Here is an 18,922-nt window from a genome sequence, read left to right as displayed (position 1 = left end):
TAATTACCATCATGTGTACGGACCTCAAATGCGTTACCAGTCCCTTTGTGCTATACCAGTGGTTCCCAACCTTTTTCGACTCACCCCTTATCAAGCTCGACACAAATTTTCACCCCCCATCTCCTATCACCCCATATTTACGGATCCGAAGAAGAGGACGTATCAACAGGAAATTTATTCACCTAACTTTGATCGCCAAAGAATTGAGTAAATAAAATGGTAATTTTTTCGAGTAGGTGCTAGAAAAACCGGTTTCCGCCGTTAAGTTGACCATTTTTTAGTCAATTTTGGCGTCGTATGCAGAATAAGCCATCTTCACGGGGTTGATGAAATATATCTCACTGAACGTCCAACATTTTCGCCCCGCAATCGCCCCCTTGTTTCTCAAAATCGCCCACTGTGGGGTGATATCGCCAACGTTGGGAACCGCTGTGCTAGACCCTTAAGCTTTCAAAACGTCTTGACACAAGCTGCATTTGGCTTTTTCTGTAGATTTACGAGACAAAAAGTTTTTGCCACACATCTGATTTTTTCTTCGCACTGACATCTTCGAAATTCGCTATTATCCCGACCTGTATTTCACCTCCACAGCACCTTCTTCGCAGCGCCCCGATACTGAGCTACACTGCTACTACCCATAGACTACGACGGAAGTGATTGTGCAGTTCATTGCTATGCCATAGTTGGTTTTAAGATCACATAATTGAGAATTGTTTTAGTTTAGACCAGGGCCGGCAAACCCGTGGCCCGCGGGCCAAATGTCCACATTTGGCCCGCGAGAAGGTTTTGAGTGGCCCGCGAGGTAATTTCCAAAATTAGTAGTATTACCAAAAATGGATTGCACAGATTGTGAACTTGCAAGGCCAATCAAAAAATTGATTAGTCTGGCCGCAACACTTGAGATGCGATGACTACAATTTCAATTCCGACGCATTGGTAGATCCATGAGTCAGTCACATTTTCTGCAATTGCAGAAAGACGGCAGACTATGAAACCTAGCTTACCTAGGCACAAAATGATTGACTGATGTTGGACGAAGCTTTCGATATCGATATGCCCAGCCCTTGCAAACTGAGCCCAGCAATATACAGCAGGCCCGCAATATAGTCAGGTGACAATATTATTGACTTACGAACTTCAAAACATTTTCGCGCTTCGCGCGGCTAGTGGCCCGCGCAGTAGTTTGTCACTCGAATGTGGCCCTTTGGCTGAAAAGGTTGGCCATCCCTGGTTTAGACAATCAGCCGAGCTTGTAACACTGCTTTATTTTCCAAAAGAAGAGATACGGCGCTACGTAAGCCTTGGTAGATGTTGTTTACAAATCCCGGGATTTCATTGCGATTAATCCCGGGATTGGGATTGCTTCATTGATCCCCATGACTTTAGAACCCGCTTTTTATCAAATTAATGGAAATTTCACTTTAATCCATCACAAGGCTTCAAAACCAAGTTTCAACTCACATTTTCTCAAATAAATCAAAATTCCACTTTACGATTTCAATGCAAGACAGGGCCTGCCAAAGCATGAATTTGGAAATCCGCTTTTTCTTGACCGAATTTAAATTTCACTTCACGCTTCCAATCTGAAAACCAAGAGCCAAGATTTTCTCAAAATGTTCAATTCTTATCGAGCTCGGACTCTGATTCCGTTACAAACAGGAAACTTTCCCGTACTTCCGCTTAGACCATAGGCGGAAACTATTGTTGCTGACTTTGCATATTAATATTTTGACGGTACCAATTTCTAACGAGAAGGGGCACCATGCAACTATTTTCCCATTATTTATAGGCCTACCTGGCAGCTTGTCAAATAAGTGGCACACACCCAGGGGCGTATCTAGCCGGAAAAAAAGGGGGGGTACCCTTAGAATAGGGGGGTGTTTTTAAAAGGAGAGTGTTTTCCTAGTTCTAACCGATTGATCAGCTTAAATGTATGCAGAAATGCAGATATTACCACGATCAGATAATCTTACTCGTTTTTATGACTGCCTCTTTCGCATTTACAAAACTAAGTACAACTAAACATAACATTGTAACCCGTAAGCGAGGATAACAGTATAAAGAGAGACTGCGAGGCATCTTGACCTCAATTACCAAAGCGATGATGTTATCACGAAAGTGCGCCAGATCATATTACAGCACATCGGGAGATCTCTCCATTTTGCGCTCATATACGAATACTCGAACAGTGAAGATACGCAAATGAATGTTTTCGTTTGTATCAATTGTTCAGCCTGTTTTTGCACATGATCTGGAATAATTTCGTTCCAAATCAATATGATATCTACTGCCTGCCAATATTTTGGTGTGTGGAGATGTTAAAGACCAATTAACGATTGAGCTTGTGCGATTGCATCACGTGAATAACAGTGGGCCGGCGCAGGCTTAGGCTCGCATTCAAAATGCATTCCTAAATGCGTTTGCGGTTCAAAAGTGACAATTGCGAATTGTCGAGACAAAGACAATAGCTTCGCGTTATTACAACATTACGTTGCACATTGATGTAGAACTATAACGCGCCGCAAATCACGGAGCGGCCTAGCCTCCAATGTTTTTACTACTGGCCAAGCGCGTTAAAACAGGACAGCAACCGAACTAAAGCATCGCAAATTGGATCAATACATGATAGATTCCATATAGGACATTTGATTGGTACAATCTGTTTTGATACTGTAGGGATCTGCTATCTCTAATGATACAAGCCTAGCACGCTTGTTCTAAACGTTTGTTGATAATAAACTCGCGCAGTATCGAAATTTCATGGCGTCTATTGCGAGTGTTATTGTAACTTGATAATAGCGTTCAGATGAGACGAGAGAGTCATGTGACGATGCACTTCTTGGGCTTCCGTCGACGAGAGAACAATACGAGAAAAAAGCATCACCTCACTGCATCGTTTGCTCGATCGATGGCGTGATGATGCCGCGCGGCAATACGGGATTATCCATAAGAAATATTAGATCAATAGAAATAGATTTAGGAAGGGGTACATTCGAGCTTCGAAACGGGGGGGTACCGGACACCCATTACCCCCCCCCTAAATACGCCCCTGCACACACCGTCCCTACTACACTACTAAATAGAAGGATAAAAAACCCAAGTCAGACAAGTGTGCCCCGAGAATTTTTACCTGCAAATATCCCAGCCAGGCAGACCTTTCGGTATGTGTAAAGCTTCCCTGACTTCGGGCTTACCCAGCCAAGTTCTGAGGGCAGTTGAGTTGGTGCATGGCGGGTCTTCCCCGAGACGTGGCTGACTAGACAACATCTAAACAATTGAAGGAAATAGTCCAGTCTGGTACATATTGATACCAGTAAGCAGTAACCAAGTCTAAGTTATTCTCAAAATCGGATAAGTTATTCAAGCTCACGCAGTTGAGCTCACCAGAAATTGTAGTCATGCTACAGTTATTCCAAACAATCTGCATATTGCATACTAGTTCACATTGACAATTCTTTCTTTAATTCAGTAGAGATGAACTATTCGAAGAGGCCATATCAAACATACAAACAACATGCGTATTGCAGAAAAGCGATCTAACAATCACAATACCATTACGAAGCAAACTACACACATAATATGTTATCCATTCCCTTTCAATCATTTTGAATGACTTGCATCACCAGTGGGAATATGGGACTATGCAATACAAGTTGAAATCGATGACACAACACTATTCACCATTTTTGTGTTCGCACCAAGACCATCGATGTCGATTTGCCACAATTCGGATTTGCAACAGCAATAACCTATTCCTCCTAAAACCATCATGAAAAGCGAGAAACTTTTACTACAGCAATGGTGTAATCATGCGAAAAGTCAAAAAAGATGACATCAAAAAATTTCCGATCATTACCCTAAATCAGAATATAAAAGATGGAGATTTTCGAATGATCAACATACTTCATTAAAGCATTCTATTCCACCAAAAAACTTAAAAAATGAGAAGCTTTTCTGACAGCAATGATATAATCGCGCGAGAACTGCAGAATATATCAGAAAAGTGTCATGATTACACCCTTAGTCGCAATGGAAAAGCCGAATATTTCATCAGAGGAAATACTTTGAAAAGTGTCATCAAAGTGTAGTCAAAATTACATGGAACGATCATTCGTGCCACCTACCGATCACAAAGCCTACCTTCTGTGAAAAGACCTGAGCCCGCCTGCCCGTCTCCAAGTTACGAAACAAATTGTCCATGGTGAAACGATACGCTATCGAACGCGAATTGCTGCCTTCACAATCAAGGTACAGAGCATACTCGTTAAGCCCGCTTCTGTACACCAGCGTGAATACCTCCTGAACCTGGAGTGAAATAACACAGTAAATTTTTACTAAGACACAAGTACAAACAGTGATTGCCAAGATCCGTCTCGAGCACGTGATTTTAAATTATAGATTTGGTCGAGACGTGATACACTATTAGAACATAAACAGAGGTGGCTCCTTCTAAAAATACAACATGTAGGCTATCTTCACTACGAAAGGACCAATGACACTACACAAATGTCGAATCTTCGAATATAGCCAGTCACCATGTTCCATCATACAGGGTTATTTCATGTAGTTCTTGTGACAATTTCACTCACATTAGTGATGCCAACTTATCCAAAACCTACTTTCTACTATTCAAAATCGAAATTGTAAAGAGCAGCTTTACCAAAAAACCGTTCATGTAGAGTAGGAAGTGGTCTCAAAACCTACTTGAGTACTTCGAAAAATAAGAGGTAATTCTTCAATAACAACCTTTGCTCGTCAAACTAGCGAGTGGCGTTCGAATTGATGCAATGAAGTGGAAAGACTCACGCAATTACTACAGGCGTTGGTCTCCGCGTTGTGAAAGCTGCAGCTCTCGCGTGTGAAACTGCCTTTGCAACAGGATTGTACCAAGTTATTCTTCAGCCTGAAATAGACAGGAAGTGGATTAGGGATCAACTGAAAATCGTATCAAAGCGGATAAACCAGAATCGAAAAAACACTAAAAGTATTGTTGGCGGCGATAATCAAGCAAAAATCCTAAATTCGATTGAACTGATTGAATTGGATACCATTAGTGACCCGATAACTCTTGAAAAGGAGCTGTCGAAGTCTTCAAGATATAAGAAATGTGTCATTGCAATGGATTTGGTGATGAACGAGATCTTCAAGTTATGTACCGCAAACCAGCTATGTAAATCCCTTATACTAAAACGGGGCCGTCAACAAGAAAAGGTAAGCCTACATCGCAGCTTGCGATTGCTTGAGACTGAACTTGACTAAATTGGACAATTGAGGCAACAATTGAGACAACGTACAGTCGTACACCGGCGAAATATTATTAATTAAAATTTGTACTGTTTATTGCAGATATAGAGATACCGTAATATAAGAATGATTCACGGAACATTTGCCGAAATCAAAATATCATAGGACTGTAGGTCATTTCGATGTCAATTCTGCATATTGATTCCATTTCCATAAAATCGATGACGTTTTTTCCAAGTAGTGTCAAGCACAATATTCACAGTTTTATGATGTCATGCAGACAGGCTGAAAACGTTATGGAAAAGTGAGCCAAGAAGAGGTCTTTAGTATGTTACCACATATGTTAGGAGTTGGAGTAATGTTTACAAAGTTACATAAGGCGTTGAAGTAAAGTAGCAATGCTACTCAAATAGCTAAGTAGGTGTCATTCCCACCATAAAACAAAGTGCCTCTTACGTTTCACCGAAGAGTCCATGGAAATATGCAAAAAACACAAGAGAATCGTCGTTGTCCCTGTAGCTACCCAGGCCGTTTCCAACAGCAAACGCCTGAAAAAGGGTACCAACGCAAGTCATCAAATTAGGGTGCAGAAAAACAACCTGTATCTGAACATAGAAGAATTCATGATTTTCGCCTCACAACGCTCTAGCCAATTGGATAGGTAGATACCTAAGTAAGATTAGGCAAATGTTATATTATTCTGCAAGAATCGAACTAGCGATTCCTGACGCACGCTGACACTGAATAAGTAGAAGTTGGGATATTATTTCAAAATCTTTGAAGTAATCCAAGATGAAAACAATTTAGACTTTTGACCATGACATGAGCTTCAAAAATTGCCAGCTGCATTCACGTTGCCTAGCGATTGTGGCTATTTCGCTGATGCAAACCTCCTGAGTGATTTTTTTTAATTAACTATTATAACAAATTTTGAGTTAATTCAGCCATCAAAACCGCCAAATCAAAATAGACATCCCTAAATATAATTATGCACCATAGCAAGCATCTTAAACATCTCATAAAATAGGCTAACATAATAGCAGCAATCTCCTGACGCACCTTGAAGTTGAATTGCTTCCCCTTTATAATCTCGTACGCCAGAGTCGGAATGTAGATGCCGCCATAGCTCTCACCAGTGACATAAAACTCGTTCTTTGCATATTCTGGAAATTTCTTGAAAAAGTGCTGCAAGGCTGCGTAGTTGTGCTTGGCGACCTGGCAAGGCATCACAAATAAGAAAGTGAGCGACAACACTTCGAAGTTAGCGCTGCTTGAAATAGCCGCATACCACTCAGCATCGGACGGTCAAGCATTAGAGAACCAATTTATTGAGTAGGTCATTTCAAGAACATTTCCGAGACAACCCAATCCAGGTTTCGTATTTAATAACAGCTATCAGCTCTCAGTTCCTAGATACCGACTACTAATTGTTGATTCTCACATCTACAGGCAATATTACGTGCACTACACCGCATTATTGGAGCTACAATCCTGACACTTACTACCAGATTTCCAAATGCTGACAAATCTAATGCAATATCAATGTAAAAATATAAGCCTGTGACTGTGACACTTGGGAAGGGACCCTAAGTTAGGTGAAGTTTTCAAATAGAAGTTACTTTATCATGGAGCAAATGAGAAACCTAATAGCCCTACTCCTGTTGAATCTGTATTCAAACCAGAGGGCAAGTATTGATCGAGATGATTGAAAGTAATGTATTAGTTGCAGTTGCAGTGTAGTGAAAATCAATTCCTTTGAGTGCTGGTAAGAAACTTGAGATTTCGTTTGAGGACAGTAGCGAGGATTAGTCTTCAGGTGTCGTTTCAGCATGTCATTCCATATCACCAGAGGCGAAATTGATATTGCTATGCTTAGATATATAGAGGATGCCAATAATATAATCTTTATTCACATGCTACAGCGAACAAATTCATAACACAGTCCATTCTTTCAAGAATTTCCAGAAACAGCATTTCCTCTCAGATTAAATCACAATGACTAATTGCGTGGGAAAGGAAGACACTCCATTACCTAAATGCAGAAGGTTTAATAACTCTATTATGCCCTCATTGAATCGAACAGGGCTAAAATTCAAGGAAAGCTCAAGAGGGCCACTCACTGCAGTATCGTTGGTTCGTACATGGTTATGATCATCATAAGAGTACCCGACTCCTGCCGGCGATTCCATATAAATGACGTTCGCCAGTTTATTCCATGCATACGGATTCATGTACAAAGTATTCCCGTCATTGTTCACCTTGGAAAGATGCAACAGAAGTATGTAATGACCCGTGGGCGTGACAAAATATTTCATGCAATGCCCACATGGATGGGTCCGTTCTCTGAGAGCAGCCCGTCCAAAGAACTGCAACCAGGGCCCCCGTTCAACCACAACACGACAGGGTCAGATGACGGGTCTCTTTGTGATTCTGTGAACCTGAAAATATTAGCGATTTTCAATAACCTTTTACACAAACTTTGGAAACACTAATAGCTCACGAAGGCTCCGTCACAAATGTGCCTCATAGCCAATAAGATTAGAAATTGCAACAGGTCATGCAAAACTTGATGCATATCGTAGCGATAGAATATTACCGACTCATTTGATCAATTTACAAAAGTTAGCACAAATTTGAAATTGTTATTTACTCGCAACACATCATCCTTGACATCAAGAAATTATGCTAGGCCTACTAATGCCGAAGGCCCATGAGTTGAGGCAAATAATATAGGCTACACATGCCTACAGCACAGTTCAAGCCCATAATCTACCCCAAGTCCTCTATCACTACAGAATTCAGTCAAATCACTCACCAATAATGAAAATGCTTGGTTGGAGAGGCATCCAGGTAACCTGAGTATTGCTTGAAGGCAGGCAACGATTTCAATCCGGGCAAGCTGGTTATCAGGTCCTCTGAAGGAGCGGCATGAACCGCGAAAATCAGACTCACAAAAATTAAACCTCCCTTTAAAATCGACATTATCAAGTGAAGATACGAACGGCCTTATTTTAAAAATAAACAACACAGTGACACTAAAAATGACACAGAAACAGAAGTTATATTGCAGCTATCCACCAAAGAAAAACATTATTTGAGCTTTAATCAATATTCCCAAAACTATGTGCTGCCTCAAGGGAACAAGTAGCATTCAACACCGCAATTACAGAAAAGACAAGGTCAGTAGACCCTTCTGCAGTCACGGATAGCGTTAAAATAGAAGTTGTTACGACTCGCATGGTTTTAAATGATGGCTATAAAGCAAGTGACACATGACATAGTAGTTTAGTAGAATATGCCATTTTGTGCGTCCTGTTGAAATTCCCTCTTTATTGACTCACAACGAGGACAACAAGACTGTAAAATTTACGATTGCAACCTGTGCACAACATGAAAAAATACGCTAAACCTATGCATAATATAATTCTACAGAATCACCAAAGTCAGACCAGCCTCAAGTCGAAAAGCAAATAAGATTTGCTTGAGTACAGCATGCATTGCACAACGCACAAACAGTAATAGCCAGGAACCGTTTGTCACAAGTTCCATCACATGACCCTGATATCAAGCAAACAGTATTCCAATGCCAAAGGCATGGAATTCATAAATACAGGTGAAAATATTCCTAGAATAATTGCGATTTCATGGCGTCATAAATAAGGGGGCACATTTTTCTCATTCAATTCTGCCTGCCATACTGTCTTGTCAGCATAACATGACAAGATTTGAATTGATTCATCTGTGGACATACGAGCATGCGACACTTGAGCATATCTGTTGCAGTCATGGTAGGATTAGGGTTAGATCAGGGGTTCCCAACCTAGGGCCAGGGGCCATCAAAAAAATTATCATCTCCAAGTCTATTCACTTCACTATGACAAAAGAAATATGTTGAACATAATAAAAATACGAGTAGGCCTACAGCAAGAAGTTATTTCTTGATCCTGAGTTTACTTCTTCTATCCAGCAATGAGCGTTCAACACATTGTCAGAGCAAAAACAAACTCAACCATACATTAACTGAATATGTCATAAGTAATTAATGTAGGCCTACTATCATGTTCATTGTGTGTATTATCGATATGATTTTATCATTCTAAGTGCCAGTTACTGTATAAACCTGTTTTTTGATTAATATTGTTTCTTGAGTTTTTCAGAAGGTTGAAAAAAATAGAGATTGATTTTCTAAAAATTTCAAATTGGGCCACAGTGCAGAAAAGGTTGGGAACCCTTCTTTTAGATTTAGGATAAGGTCTGAGCAGGGGCGTAGCCAGCCGAAAAAAAACGGGGGATATTTATTAAAACGGGGGATATTTTTTAAAAAGATGATATTCGTTATGCTAACCACTTTATTGCGGTTTAATACACACAAATGCCGATACAACAAGGGTAAGATAATCTTGTTTGTGTTTACGTCTTTATACACATGAACATTTGCCAGTTATCTTAAAATATAGCTCTATTATGCGCAGTCGCATGCTACAGTAACAAACGGAAGACGCTTTTGACTTGCGTGCCACTATTTGCCGACAGAGAGTTTCATGCGCGCGGATCATGACTCAACGCAGCAGGTGATCGATGATCACCTCGCAAATCACAATGTATCAGATCAGATGGAAGTAGCAAACAAATTTCGACGACAGTGAGGTATCTTGACCTTAATTACCAAAGCGAGGATGTAATCACGAAAGTGCGCGCAGATCATATTACAGTACAGTGGAAGATCTCTCCATTTTGCGCTCAAAGACGAACACTCGAACAGCGAAGACAAGCAAATGAATTATAGTCTGTTGCCGTTTGATACAAACAATCTGGATTAATTTTGTTTTAAATCAATATGATTTTTACTGTCTGCCAAGATGGTGTAGTGGAGATGGTAAAGACTAATTACCGCTCGAGCAGGACAGTCAGCAGATGCGCCAGAGGCCTGAGACACGAAACGGCTGGAGATCTGGAAACCCACACGCAACAACCGAACTAAATGATCGCAAATTGGATCAATACATAATAGATTCCATACATAACATTTGATTAGTGCGATCTGTTTTGGTACTGTAGGGATCTGCTATCTCTAATGATACAAGCCTAGCGCGCATGTTCTAAACGTTTGTTGACATTAGACTGTCAAACACGAAAACCAACTCGCGCGGTATCGAAATTTAAATGCGAGTGTTATTGTTACTGTGACTTCTGGTTCTGTAACTGGATAATATCGTTCAGATGAGATGGGAGAGCCATGTGAGATGCGTTTTTCGGGCTTCTGTAGACGAGAGAACAATATGAGAAAAAGGCATCACCGCACTGCATTGTCTGATTGATCGATGGCGTGATGATGCCGCGCGGAAATTAGGGGATTATCGAATTAGAACAAGCAATATTAGATCAATGGAAATATATGTAAGACGGGGGGGGGGGGGGTATTTCGAGCTTCGAAACGGGGGGTATCGGACACCGATTATCCCCCCCTGTCTACGCCACTGGGTCTGAGTTATTATGGTACCTGTCAATTCACTGGGGGGGTTATAAAGTCCCATGCTCATTGTGCCGTACAGTCAAATATCCGGCAACCAAATCAATTTTCGGGATTGGAATTCTTGCGAGAGTGAATCTTATTCGAAAACCACGATTTTGCCGACCCGAGCGCGCTTCCCAAGTATCGGCCGGTGTTCACTAACGTGTCGTTCGCATTGGAGAGGGCGTCCTCTAATTTACGTCCCTGTTCGCTATCCTGCAACTTATGATGCAGGCGCAGGCGGACGTCGCTTATCGTAAACTGCCCGTGGAAAAGGTGCTGACTATGGGCATCATCAATGGAATCGTGGTGCGCATTGAACCATGTTCTGAAATTTATTGTTTTTCTCCATTCTCTTACGAAAGATTCGTTAAAATCTTGTAAATTCCGGCTTTCGCTCGATTTATTACCGACTGCGCACAACATTCGATTGAGGTACTCCGCAAACAGTCCTCTCATCCACTCGTCACCACCTTTCCATTCCGCAGCCCGATTGAAATAATTATCGTTTTCTTGCATGGTGTTGCTCATGACGTGGTCCATGAAACGTAAGTCCGCGGGAGAAAGAGACAACAGACTTTCCAACCGCGAATCGTTATAAGTTACAGTACCCTCGCTTACGTCGATAATGACGTCGCATAAATCCCGCTGTGTCGCAAACAAGATGTTTGTAGCTCCGACTAAATATCCGTTTTCGGGATTGGATTTTAGCAATCCGTGCTGTTGCAAGGAAATATAAGGTAAGCACATGTGTCCGTTCGTGAATACACACAGTGGATGGCCTTGTTTATCTGCCGCTATCGGAGAGGGTAATAAGGAGAGGTCACAAGCGGGATCTTTCTCCAGAGTATCTTTCGATTTTGCAATTTTTTCAGGAGAACCGACGGTCATCTCCAATCGAGCATTTTCCAAATTGAGGACATACTCATCATCATCTACTTCCAGAATTTCGAATTTATTATCTTCCTCGCTCGTAACTGATGATCGAGGCAATTTGTCAGTGATTTCGCCAGTCGTGGTAGATCGAGATATAGACTGAGCAAGAGGAGGCTCTGAATTCGATGATTTGACTCTACTCATCTCACTGCTTTCCGGGTCAGATGCCACATCATCAGGTTGACTCTCGGCGACAGTGTTCTCCACAACAACGCTTCGTTCATCTGTCGCGTGGGACAATCCACATTCAATCATACGCGGATACAAGGACAGCAGCGAAAACACAGTGTTGACTAGCGAACTGGCTCTAGTTGAATAAAAGATGATGCGTCTTTCTAGCAATATCAACTTGAACAGGCTGAGGAGTTTACGACGAAACTGCAGTACCAAGCCGCGGCATTCTAAGCCAAAAAAGTATTGCGATTCGTCCGTAATGTGCAGAGAGGTTGTGAGCTGATTATAGAGTTCGACGAGCACTGATTTTTCAGAGAAATTTTCCAGAAACGCATTCGTTATCAATGGCAATTGCAACTTGGTATGAATCAACCCAAAAGCGGGTGCCTTACTCAATACAACGACGCTCTTTTGCACAGTTCCCCTGGTGACTTGTTCATCTTTTTTCACAAGCTGATTGGCATCTACTTGACGGCAATACGATACACAGTAAACTGTTTCACCATAGGCCCCACCCGACCCCTCGCACACCAATGAAGGTAGATGGAAGTACACCATATCTTCCGAAAAATTATGGGCACCGTCCGGCATTGCTAATGATGGCAGGGCCTGCCACTTTGCAGGCAGAAATGATGAAGTTGGGTCACATAATTCCCCATTGTCCTGGCGCAGTGGAGGATAGCAGTATTCGATGATGCAGCCTTTCTTGTGGTGGAAACCAATTAATACTACATGATGGATAACGGAGCGTCGGTCTACATCGCTTTTGGCACATGATAAGCTCATGTTCATCAAGAAATAGGCCTAACCGGGTAACTAGTTGTGAACCTGCCAATGTTGAGTACTGGATATAGATCACGCAAGCACAAACCAATAACCATCATATTTTAGAATAGTAGGCTACTGACTGAGCAGGCCAGTCAAGCCGAGAGAATAGGAAAGTAAAACAAATGGAGAGGAGGAATATTGTGAAAACAGACAATGTTCGGGTCTAGTCTACTTTTTTATCCATAACCACATGACCATCACCAATCAGAGTTCCCTATAAACATGTCTAAATAAAATTTAGATTATATAATTGGAATTGGATTAGGGTTAGGGTATTGTAGAAGCATTCGGTTACCCTTACTCCCTAGGGCCTAGGCTAATCCTATGATACCCCGACCGGACCCAACCTACTTACTAACACATAACTTTAAACCTCAACCCAACCCTAACTCCACGGTTGACTATTCCAACTTAACCTTATAATATCCTAAAATGCCTAACTAAACCTAAATTGACCAAACCGTAATCGGCCTACCCTAAACCACAACCCGAATGTTATGCGGCCACAACCTAACCCTTACCCCCAACACTATAATTCGATGACACCTCAATCAACGTAATCTCTAATCGCAAACGGATTGTAAATGCCATAAATGTTCATGGAGAACCCTGATTCGTTATGCTTATCTTTGTGGATAAGAAAGTAGACGAGACCCCAATGTTTTAACCTGAGTAAATTAAACCAGTGATGGATATCTATGTAAAAATGCCAATGCAAAAAGGATTAGTGTACAACAATAAGAAAACTATGGGAGTGCATTCAGAATAAAGGATAAGCAGATTACTCTGAGAGAACAATGAGTCGAGCTTCGAAAGGTGGTAGTGGTAGCCTAGGTGGGTTCTCTGATTCTACCCCCCCCCCCCTGACATCTGTCTACAGGCCACTGACTATGCTACGCATCACACATTCGATAATCTGACGGAATATTATAGACAATTGAGTGTCAGTGTCAATTCAGTGTCCAGCGCAAGAGTCAAGAGGCAAAACAAGACCCCCAACTGCTGCCACCATGCAACCAGACCAGAGTGGAATTGGTGGCATCATCACAAGAACCCTGAATAAACTTTCTGTTTAATTACTCATTATTCTTCTATGCAAGAAACCGTTCTGTCGCACGCAGGCTTGATGGGTGAAATAACAAACAAAACAACCGTAATATTTCCAGTCTGGTCTGGTCATCATATTGCAGATTGCAATCCAATAAAAAAGTCTGTGGCTATTCGTCCGGAACCGGTCATGTGGTGAATATTATAATACTCGGTATCACCGCTATCACTCCCTCGGGTATCGCATAACCATAGCCAAGGGGTCGGCAACCCATGGTACGCGCACCACTACATAGGATATGAGGATATAGACAAGCGAGATGATCTTACATCACACGTAAACTCATCTGCCTCACACGACATATTACAACCATGTTTGTTTGCGCAAAAGTACAGCACACGCGCGTCAACGAAGAACCATATGATCAGGACTGAATACAGGAAAACGCATTGCTCTATCAAGTATGCCGGACCCCAATCGCCGGCTATCCGACAGTCGTCGTGCATGTCCGCATTGAAGTCGAAATACAAGCAATTTCTTCTAAATCAGTGGTTCCCAACGTGGGCGATATCGCCCCCCAGGGGGCGATTTGGCGGTCTAGGGGGGCGAAAATGACGAAGGGGGCGACAGGGGGGCGAAAATGGACAAAGGGGGCGATAGGGGGACGATGACGCGTAAAAACGGCTAACCTTTTTTTTTTTTTTTTTTTTTAGGCAACCCACGGAAATTTAGTTGCAAAAGTGTGTCAAATTGGACATCGAGCCGAAAATTTGACCTTTTTTTTTTTTTTAGTCAACCCGATGGTGATTACAGTTTGTATGCCCAACTTTCGGTACACAAAATTTGGGGGGCGATGTTCGGTGTTGACCTTGAAAAGGGGGCGATGGGCCGAAAAAGGTTGGGAACCACTGTTCTAAATCAATACTACCCAGTCTGAGCTACCGGACCACGACATAACATCGACCTCGCCCTTCGCCACATGCCACCTCATTGTGTCGCTATGCGTCTTATATTCTCTGCATTACTTTTCATTCAGTGTTGTTGTTGTTGTTGTTGTTGTTGTTGTTTGTGGTATTCATGGTGTTTGTAGACTACTATGGTCATTTACACCAGTATAACCGAACATTTTGAACAATATATATTCGTTTTTTTTTACACCAAGTTCTTTTGGTAGGAAGGGGGAACTTTTAACGAAATATATTGTTCACGCCATTTTAAGATTTGAGCAATAGGGAGTGTTGTGAACCTTACCTAATTCCCTGAAGTGAAAACCCGAAAGACCTTCGTGAGTCGTCTAGCTATTTGTCGTGTGAATTATAGATAAGAGAAATAAATCGTACGATTTTTGGTGCATGTAATCTCTCGTGGCTATGATATATACGAATGTAATACAGCGTATAGACATATACATTCATGATTATTAGCTGATTCGGAAGTCGATATACATTCATGATTATTTTGATGATTCGGAAGTCGATAGACATTCATAAGTATTTCGCTGATTGGGAGGTAGATATATAGCATTTTGGGCCGTACGTGATTGGCAATAAAATTACAAGTCGTGGAGACAGAAACAAAATATATTCGTCAGTGTGATCCATCGAATACGTGTGCAATAGACAGGCTTCGTGGTACGTCAGCCAACAAGGTCGTACGGCGTGGTTACACGCCATACGACGATACCCTTTGAGAAACTATGCACCGCGGTAGTGCATGATATTTGCAAACATCGTTTTGCATGTAATACAATAAATAGGGCATACTCTCGTTCTGTTGGTATATACCAATGTTAAATGCTACGTGATATGAATTAGGAAGTTTCATATCAATTTAGAATAAGATGATTGCAAGTGAATTTAGGCCTTTTAATACCCATAACAGTATCTTGCTAATTAGTTTGCGCGCGAGTGATATTATCGGTTTTCTGAATGTCCAATCACAGTGTTGGGATCAAGTCACTACCTTCGAGTCACGAGTCATTTCGAGTCATTGCACATTTTGACTCGAGTCAAGTCAAGTCAATCGATTTTCGAAAGTGACTCGAGTCAAGTCAAGTCACACGATTTTTGGAGATGACTCGAGTCAAGTCGAGTCAAGTCAAGTCAAGTCACGAGTCAAGTCACAATTCAAGTCAAGTTGCCTTTTCGAAGTATGAGGCATGATTGAGTCATTGCATTTTGCTAGCTGTCTGAAATACAGATTGGGTGGTTATTGATTCTGAACTTATGAACGAATATAGAGTTAAATATACACGCAAAAAGGCGCTTTATCGCTCACAGAACTGGTAAACTATGTAAGTAATTGAATAGACCTAGTTTATAGTTGCCAGCCAAAATATAGAGAATAGAGAAACGAATTGATAAGATGCAATACATTAACTAATGCCATATTGATATGATACAATTCGAGCCTGCGCCAATGGTTGAGAAGTATATAGACCAGTGGTTCCCAACCTTTTTCGATCCATCGCCCCCTTTTCAAGGTCAACACCGATCATCGCCCCCCAAATTTTGTGTACCGAAAATTGGGCATGCAAACTGTAATCACCGGCGGGTTGACTAATAAAAAAATAAAAAGTCAAATTGTCGGCTCGATGACTAAATTGACACACTTTTGTAACAAAATTTCCGTGGGATGACTAAAAAAAAAAAATCAGCCGTTTTGACGCGTTTCGCCCCCCTATCGCCCCCTTCGCTATTTTCGCCCCCCGTCGCCCCCTTTGTCCATTTTCGCTCCCCTGTCGCCCCCTTCGTCATTTTCGCCCCCCCTAGACCGCCAAATCGCCCCGTGGGGGGCGATATCGCCACGTTGGGAACCACTGATATAGACTATATTCGAATTCAATTTCAATAAAACGAAAAGCTTTAGTCAAGGTAAGAACAGAAAACAGAAAGATAAAGTCTGCTATTAAATTACTTTACTACTACTTTACGACAACGTAAGGTAAGCAGAAAGCTTCGATCACTTCGTTCGTAGCAATTTAATTGTGAGAAAACAATGGAGGCTAAGTAAAACACGATCATTGAATGGTTGGTCGCTCTCACGGATTACACCAGCGTTTCGCGAACAATCCGAACATATGCAAGAGAGATTGATTTTCATCGACACCAATTACTTGGTGACTTGAAATTGACTCGTGAATTTAGCTCCGAGTCACGAGTCAATCCACATTTTTGATACGCCGAGTCAAGTCAAGTCAAGTCATTTTAGCAAAGTGACTCGAGTCAAGTCAAGTCATACGAAAAAGGTGACTCGAGTCTGACTCGAGTCAAGTCATGACTCGAGTCATCCCAACACTGGATGTAGGCCTATCCTTTAATGTTGCCGTGATATCGTGTATGTATTGTTTTGAGGTATCAGGTGATATTTGTTGATTTACGAGAACCTAATGTTGTTGATCTGTATTTCAGTAGTCTGCATGAACAGAATGATGTTACTTCGAGTCATTTCAAGATCAGCCGAATACTATGTTATGATGGTATTTCGTTTTATTAGTTACTTTGCCCTTGCATATAAAATTGTTACCGGTCTCCAGTCCCTGATTAGTTATAATCTTAGATAGAAGGTTTTGAACGGTATGTTCGGTTTTTTTTACACGAAGTTCTTTGGCTGAAAGGGGGGAATTTATAACCGAACATTTTGAACAATATATTCGTTTTTTTTTTACACCAACTTCTTTTGGTAGGAAGGGGGAACTTTTAACGAAATATATTGTTCACTCCATTTTAAGATTTGAGCAATAGGGAGTGTTGTGAACCTTTTGTGCAGAATTCGAACCCTGCAAAACCGTGCGATACGGCTGATCTCATCTGTACCTTTACGTACCAAACTATCGCCTTACTACCGTAAGCACCGAATTTTGCAAGTTGACAAACTATATCGCTTCGAAGTATCAAAAGTCATTCACAAATATTTTTCCAATAGTTTGCCTCCTGTGTTTGATGACTTTTTCATACCTGCTAAAAATGTCCACTCCCACTACACGAGATCCTCGTCTAAAGGAAATATCTACTTACCCCCACCCAATAGCAACCTAACTAAGAGATCTATCGACTACTCGGGACCTATCATCTGGAATGCATTACCACCACACATCCGTGAATTGCCTTATAATAGATTCAAAAAAGCCCTACTTGATCACCTCTTGTCGTTACACTAACACTGTTGCCCTACCTCGCCCAGACATTGCTTCATTGATCATTTGCTACCATCGTTTAATTTTTCTTCTATTTTATTTTTTTAACTACTGTAACCTTTTTTACAGCCAGACTGCTTAGAGTCAAGTGTACCTGTTTGATGCTGGTGTGATCAGACTAGATGACCTTCACGGTCTTATCGATCATTCCTATCTAATACCGAATACTGTGCAAGCATATTTTCTGTACCACCATCACTGCCGTGTGTTATGTATTTTGGTTGGATGAAAATAAAGACTCTCTCTCTCTCTACCTAATTCCCTGAAGTGAAAACCCGAAAGACCTTCGTGAGACGTCTATTTGTCGTGTGAATTATAGATAAGAGAAATAAATCGTACGATTTTTGGTGCATGTAATCTCTCGTGGCTATGATATATACGAATGTAATACAGCGTATAGACATATACATTCATGATTATTAGCTGATTCGGAAGTCGATATACATTCATGATTATTTCGATGATTCGGAAGTCGATAGACATTCATAAGTATTTCGCTGATTAGGAGGTAGATATATAGCATTTTGGGCCGTACGTGATTGGCAATAAAATTACAAGTCGTGGAGACAGAAACAAAATATATTCGTCAGTGTGATCCATCGAATTCGTGTGCAAGAGACAGGCTTCGTGGTACGTCAGTCAACAAGGTCGTACGGCGTGGTTAAGCCGGTTCGTCGAACGAAAGAAGAAACACGCAGCGAATTGTAAACACAACCTTCTGGAGTCAATAATACATTCTGGAGTCAGATAAAACACAATTATACAACCACAAACATTCGCTCTGCGTTATAACCAGGCCGATATTTATCCTGTACCTGCCGACTTATAGCACGGCGCACTTCTCAGCTTTTTGTAAGTCACCGCTCACGCGGATGAGGTGGCGAAGAGGAGCCTAGATAAACCTCCAACACTTACGTATAGGAATTCGGAAGTCGACCTCGGTCGGACTCGAACCCGCCACCCATTGGTGTTGCAGCCGCGGATT

The 18,922-nt window shown here is 41.4% G+C and overlaps 3 protein-coding genes across 6 annotated transcripts in view; 1 reads left to right on the top strand and 2 right to left on the bottom strand.

Annotated features, from left to right (window-relative positions):
- Positions 1 to 18,922, top strand: part of LOC145439811 (stAR-related lipid transfer protein 5-like) — a 304,908-nt gene that overhangs the window by 25,209 nt on the left and 260,777 nt on the right. The gene's annotated exons all lie outside the window — the stretch shown is intronic.
- LOC145439803 (lysosomal protective protein-like) overlaps positions 1 to 18,922 on the bottom strand; it is a 199,830-nt gene that overhangs the window by 1,796 nt on the left and 179,112 nt on the right. The window contains exons 2-9 of one of the 2 annotated variants that reach the window (XM_080317439.1): positions 8,060 to 8,281; positions 7,571 to 7,682; positions 7,365 to 7,502; positions 6,304 to 6,459; positions 5,701 to 5,792; positions 4,807 to 4,903; positions 4,141 to 4,305; positions 3,131 to 3,267 (exon numbers count right to left, since the gene is read on the bottom strand). In XM_080317439.1, the coding sequence (XP_080173565.1) occupies positions 3,131 to 3,267; positions 4,141 to 4,305; positions 4,807 to 4,903; positions 5,701 to 5,792; positions 6,304 to 6,459; positions 7,365 to 7,502; positions 7,571 to 7,682; positions 8,060 to 8,226 (1,064 nt within the window). In that variant the 5' untranslated portion in view covers positions 8,227 to 8,281. Of the gene's footprint in view, positions 1 to 3,130; positions 3,268 to 4,140; positions 4,306 to 4,806; positions 4,904 to 5,700; positions 5,793 to 6,303; positions 6,460 to 7,364; positions 7,503 to 7,570; positions 7,683 to 8,059; positions 9,512 to 18,922 lie in introns of those variants that run through there. The other variant, XM_080317438.1, reaches the window with a different exon arrangement.
- LOC145439275 (late secretory pathway protein AVL9 homolog) lies at positions 10,729 to 12,909 on the bottom strand. Its single transcript, XM_080316772.1, has one exon. It carries the CDS (start codon positions 12,656 to 12,658, stop codon positions 10,817 to 10,819), a length of 1,842 nt encoding a protein of 613 aa, XP_080172898.1. The 5' UTR covers positions 12,659 to 12,909; the 3' UTR covers positions 10,729 to 10,816.

Source organism: Botryllus schlosseri, chromosome 5, assembly GCF_051294905.1.
Source record: "Botryllus schlosseri isolate E-star chromosome 5, Bs_hap1, whole genome shotgun sequence".
Classification (NCBI taxonomy): Eukaryota; Metazoa; Chordata; class Ascidiacea; order Stolidobranchia; family Styelidae; genus Botryllus; species Botryllus schlosseri.
This window is presented reverse-complemented; position numbering and strand designations above follow the sequence as displayed.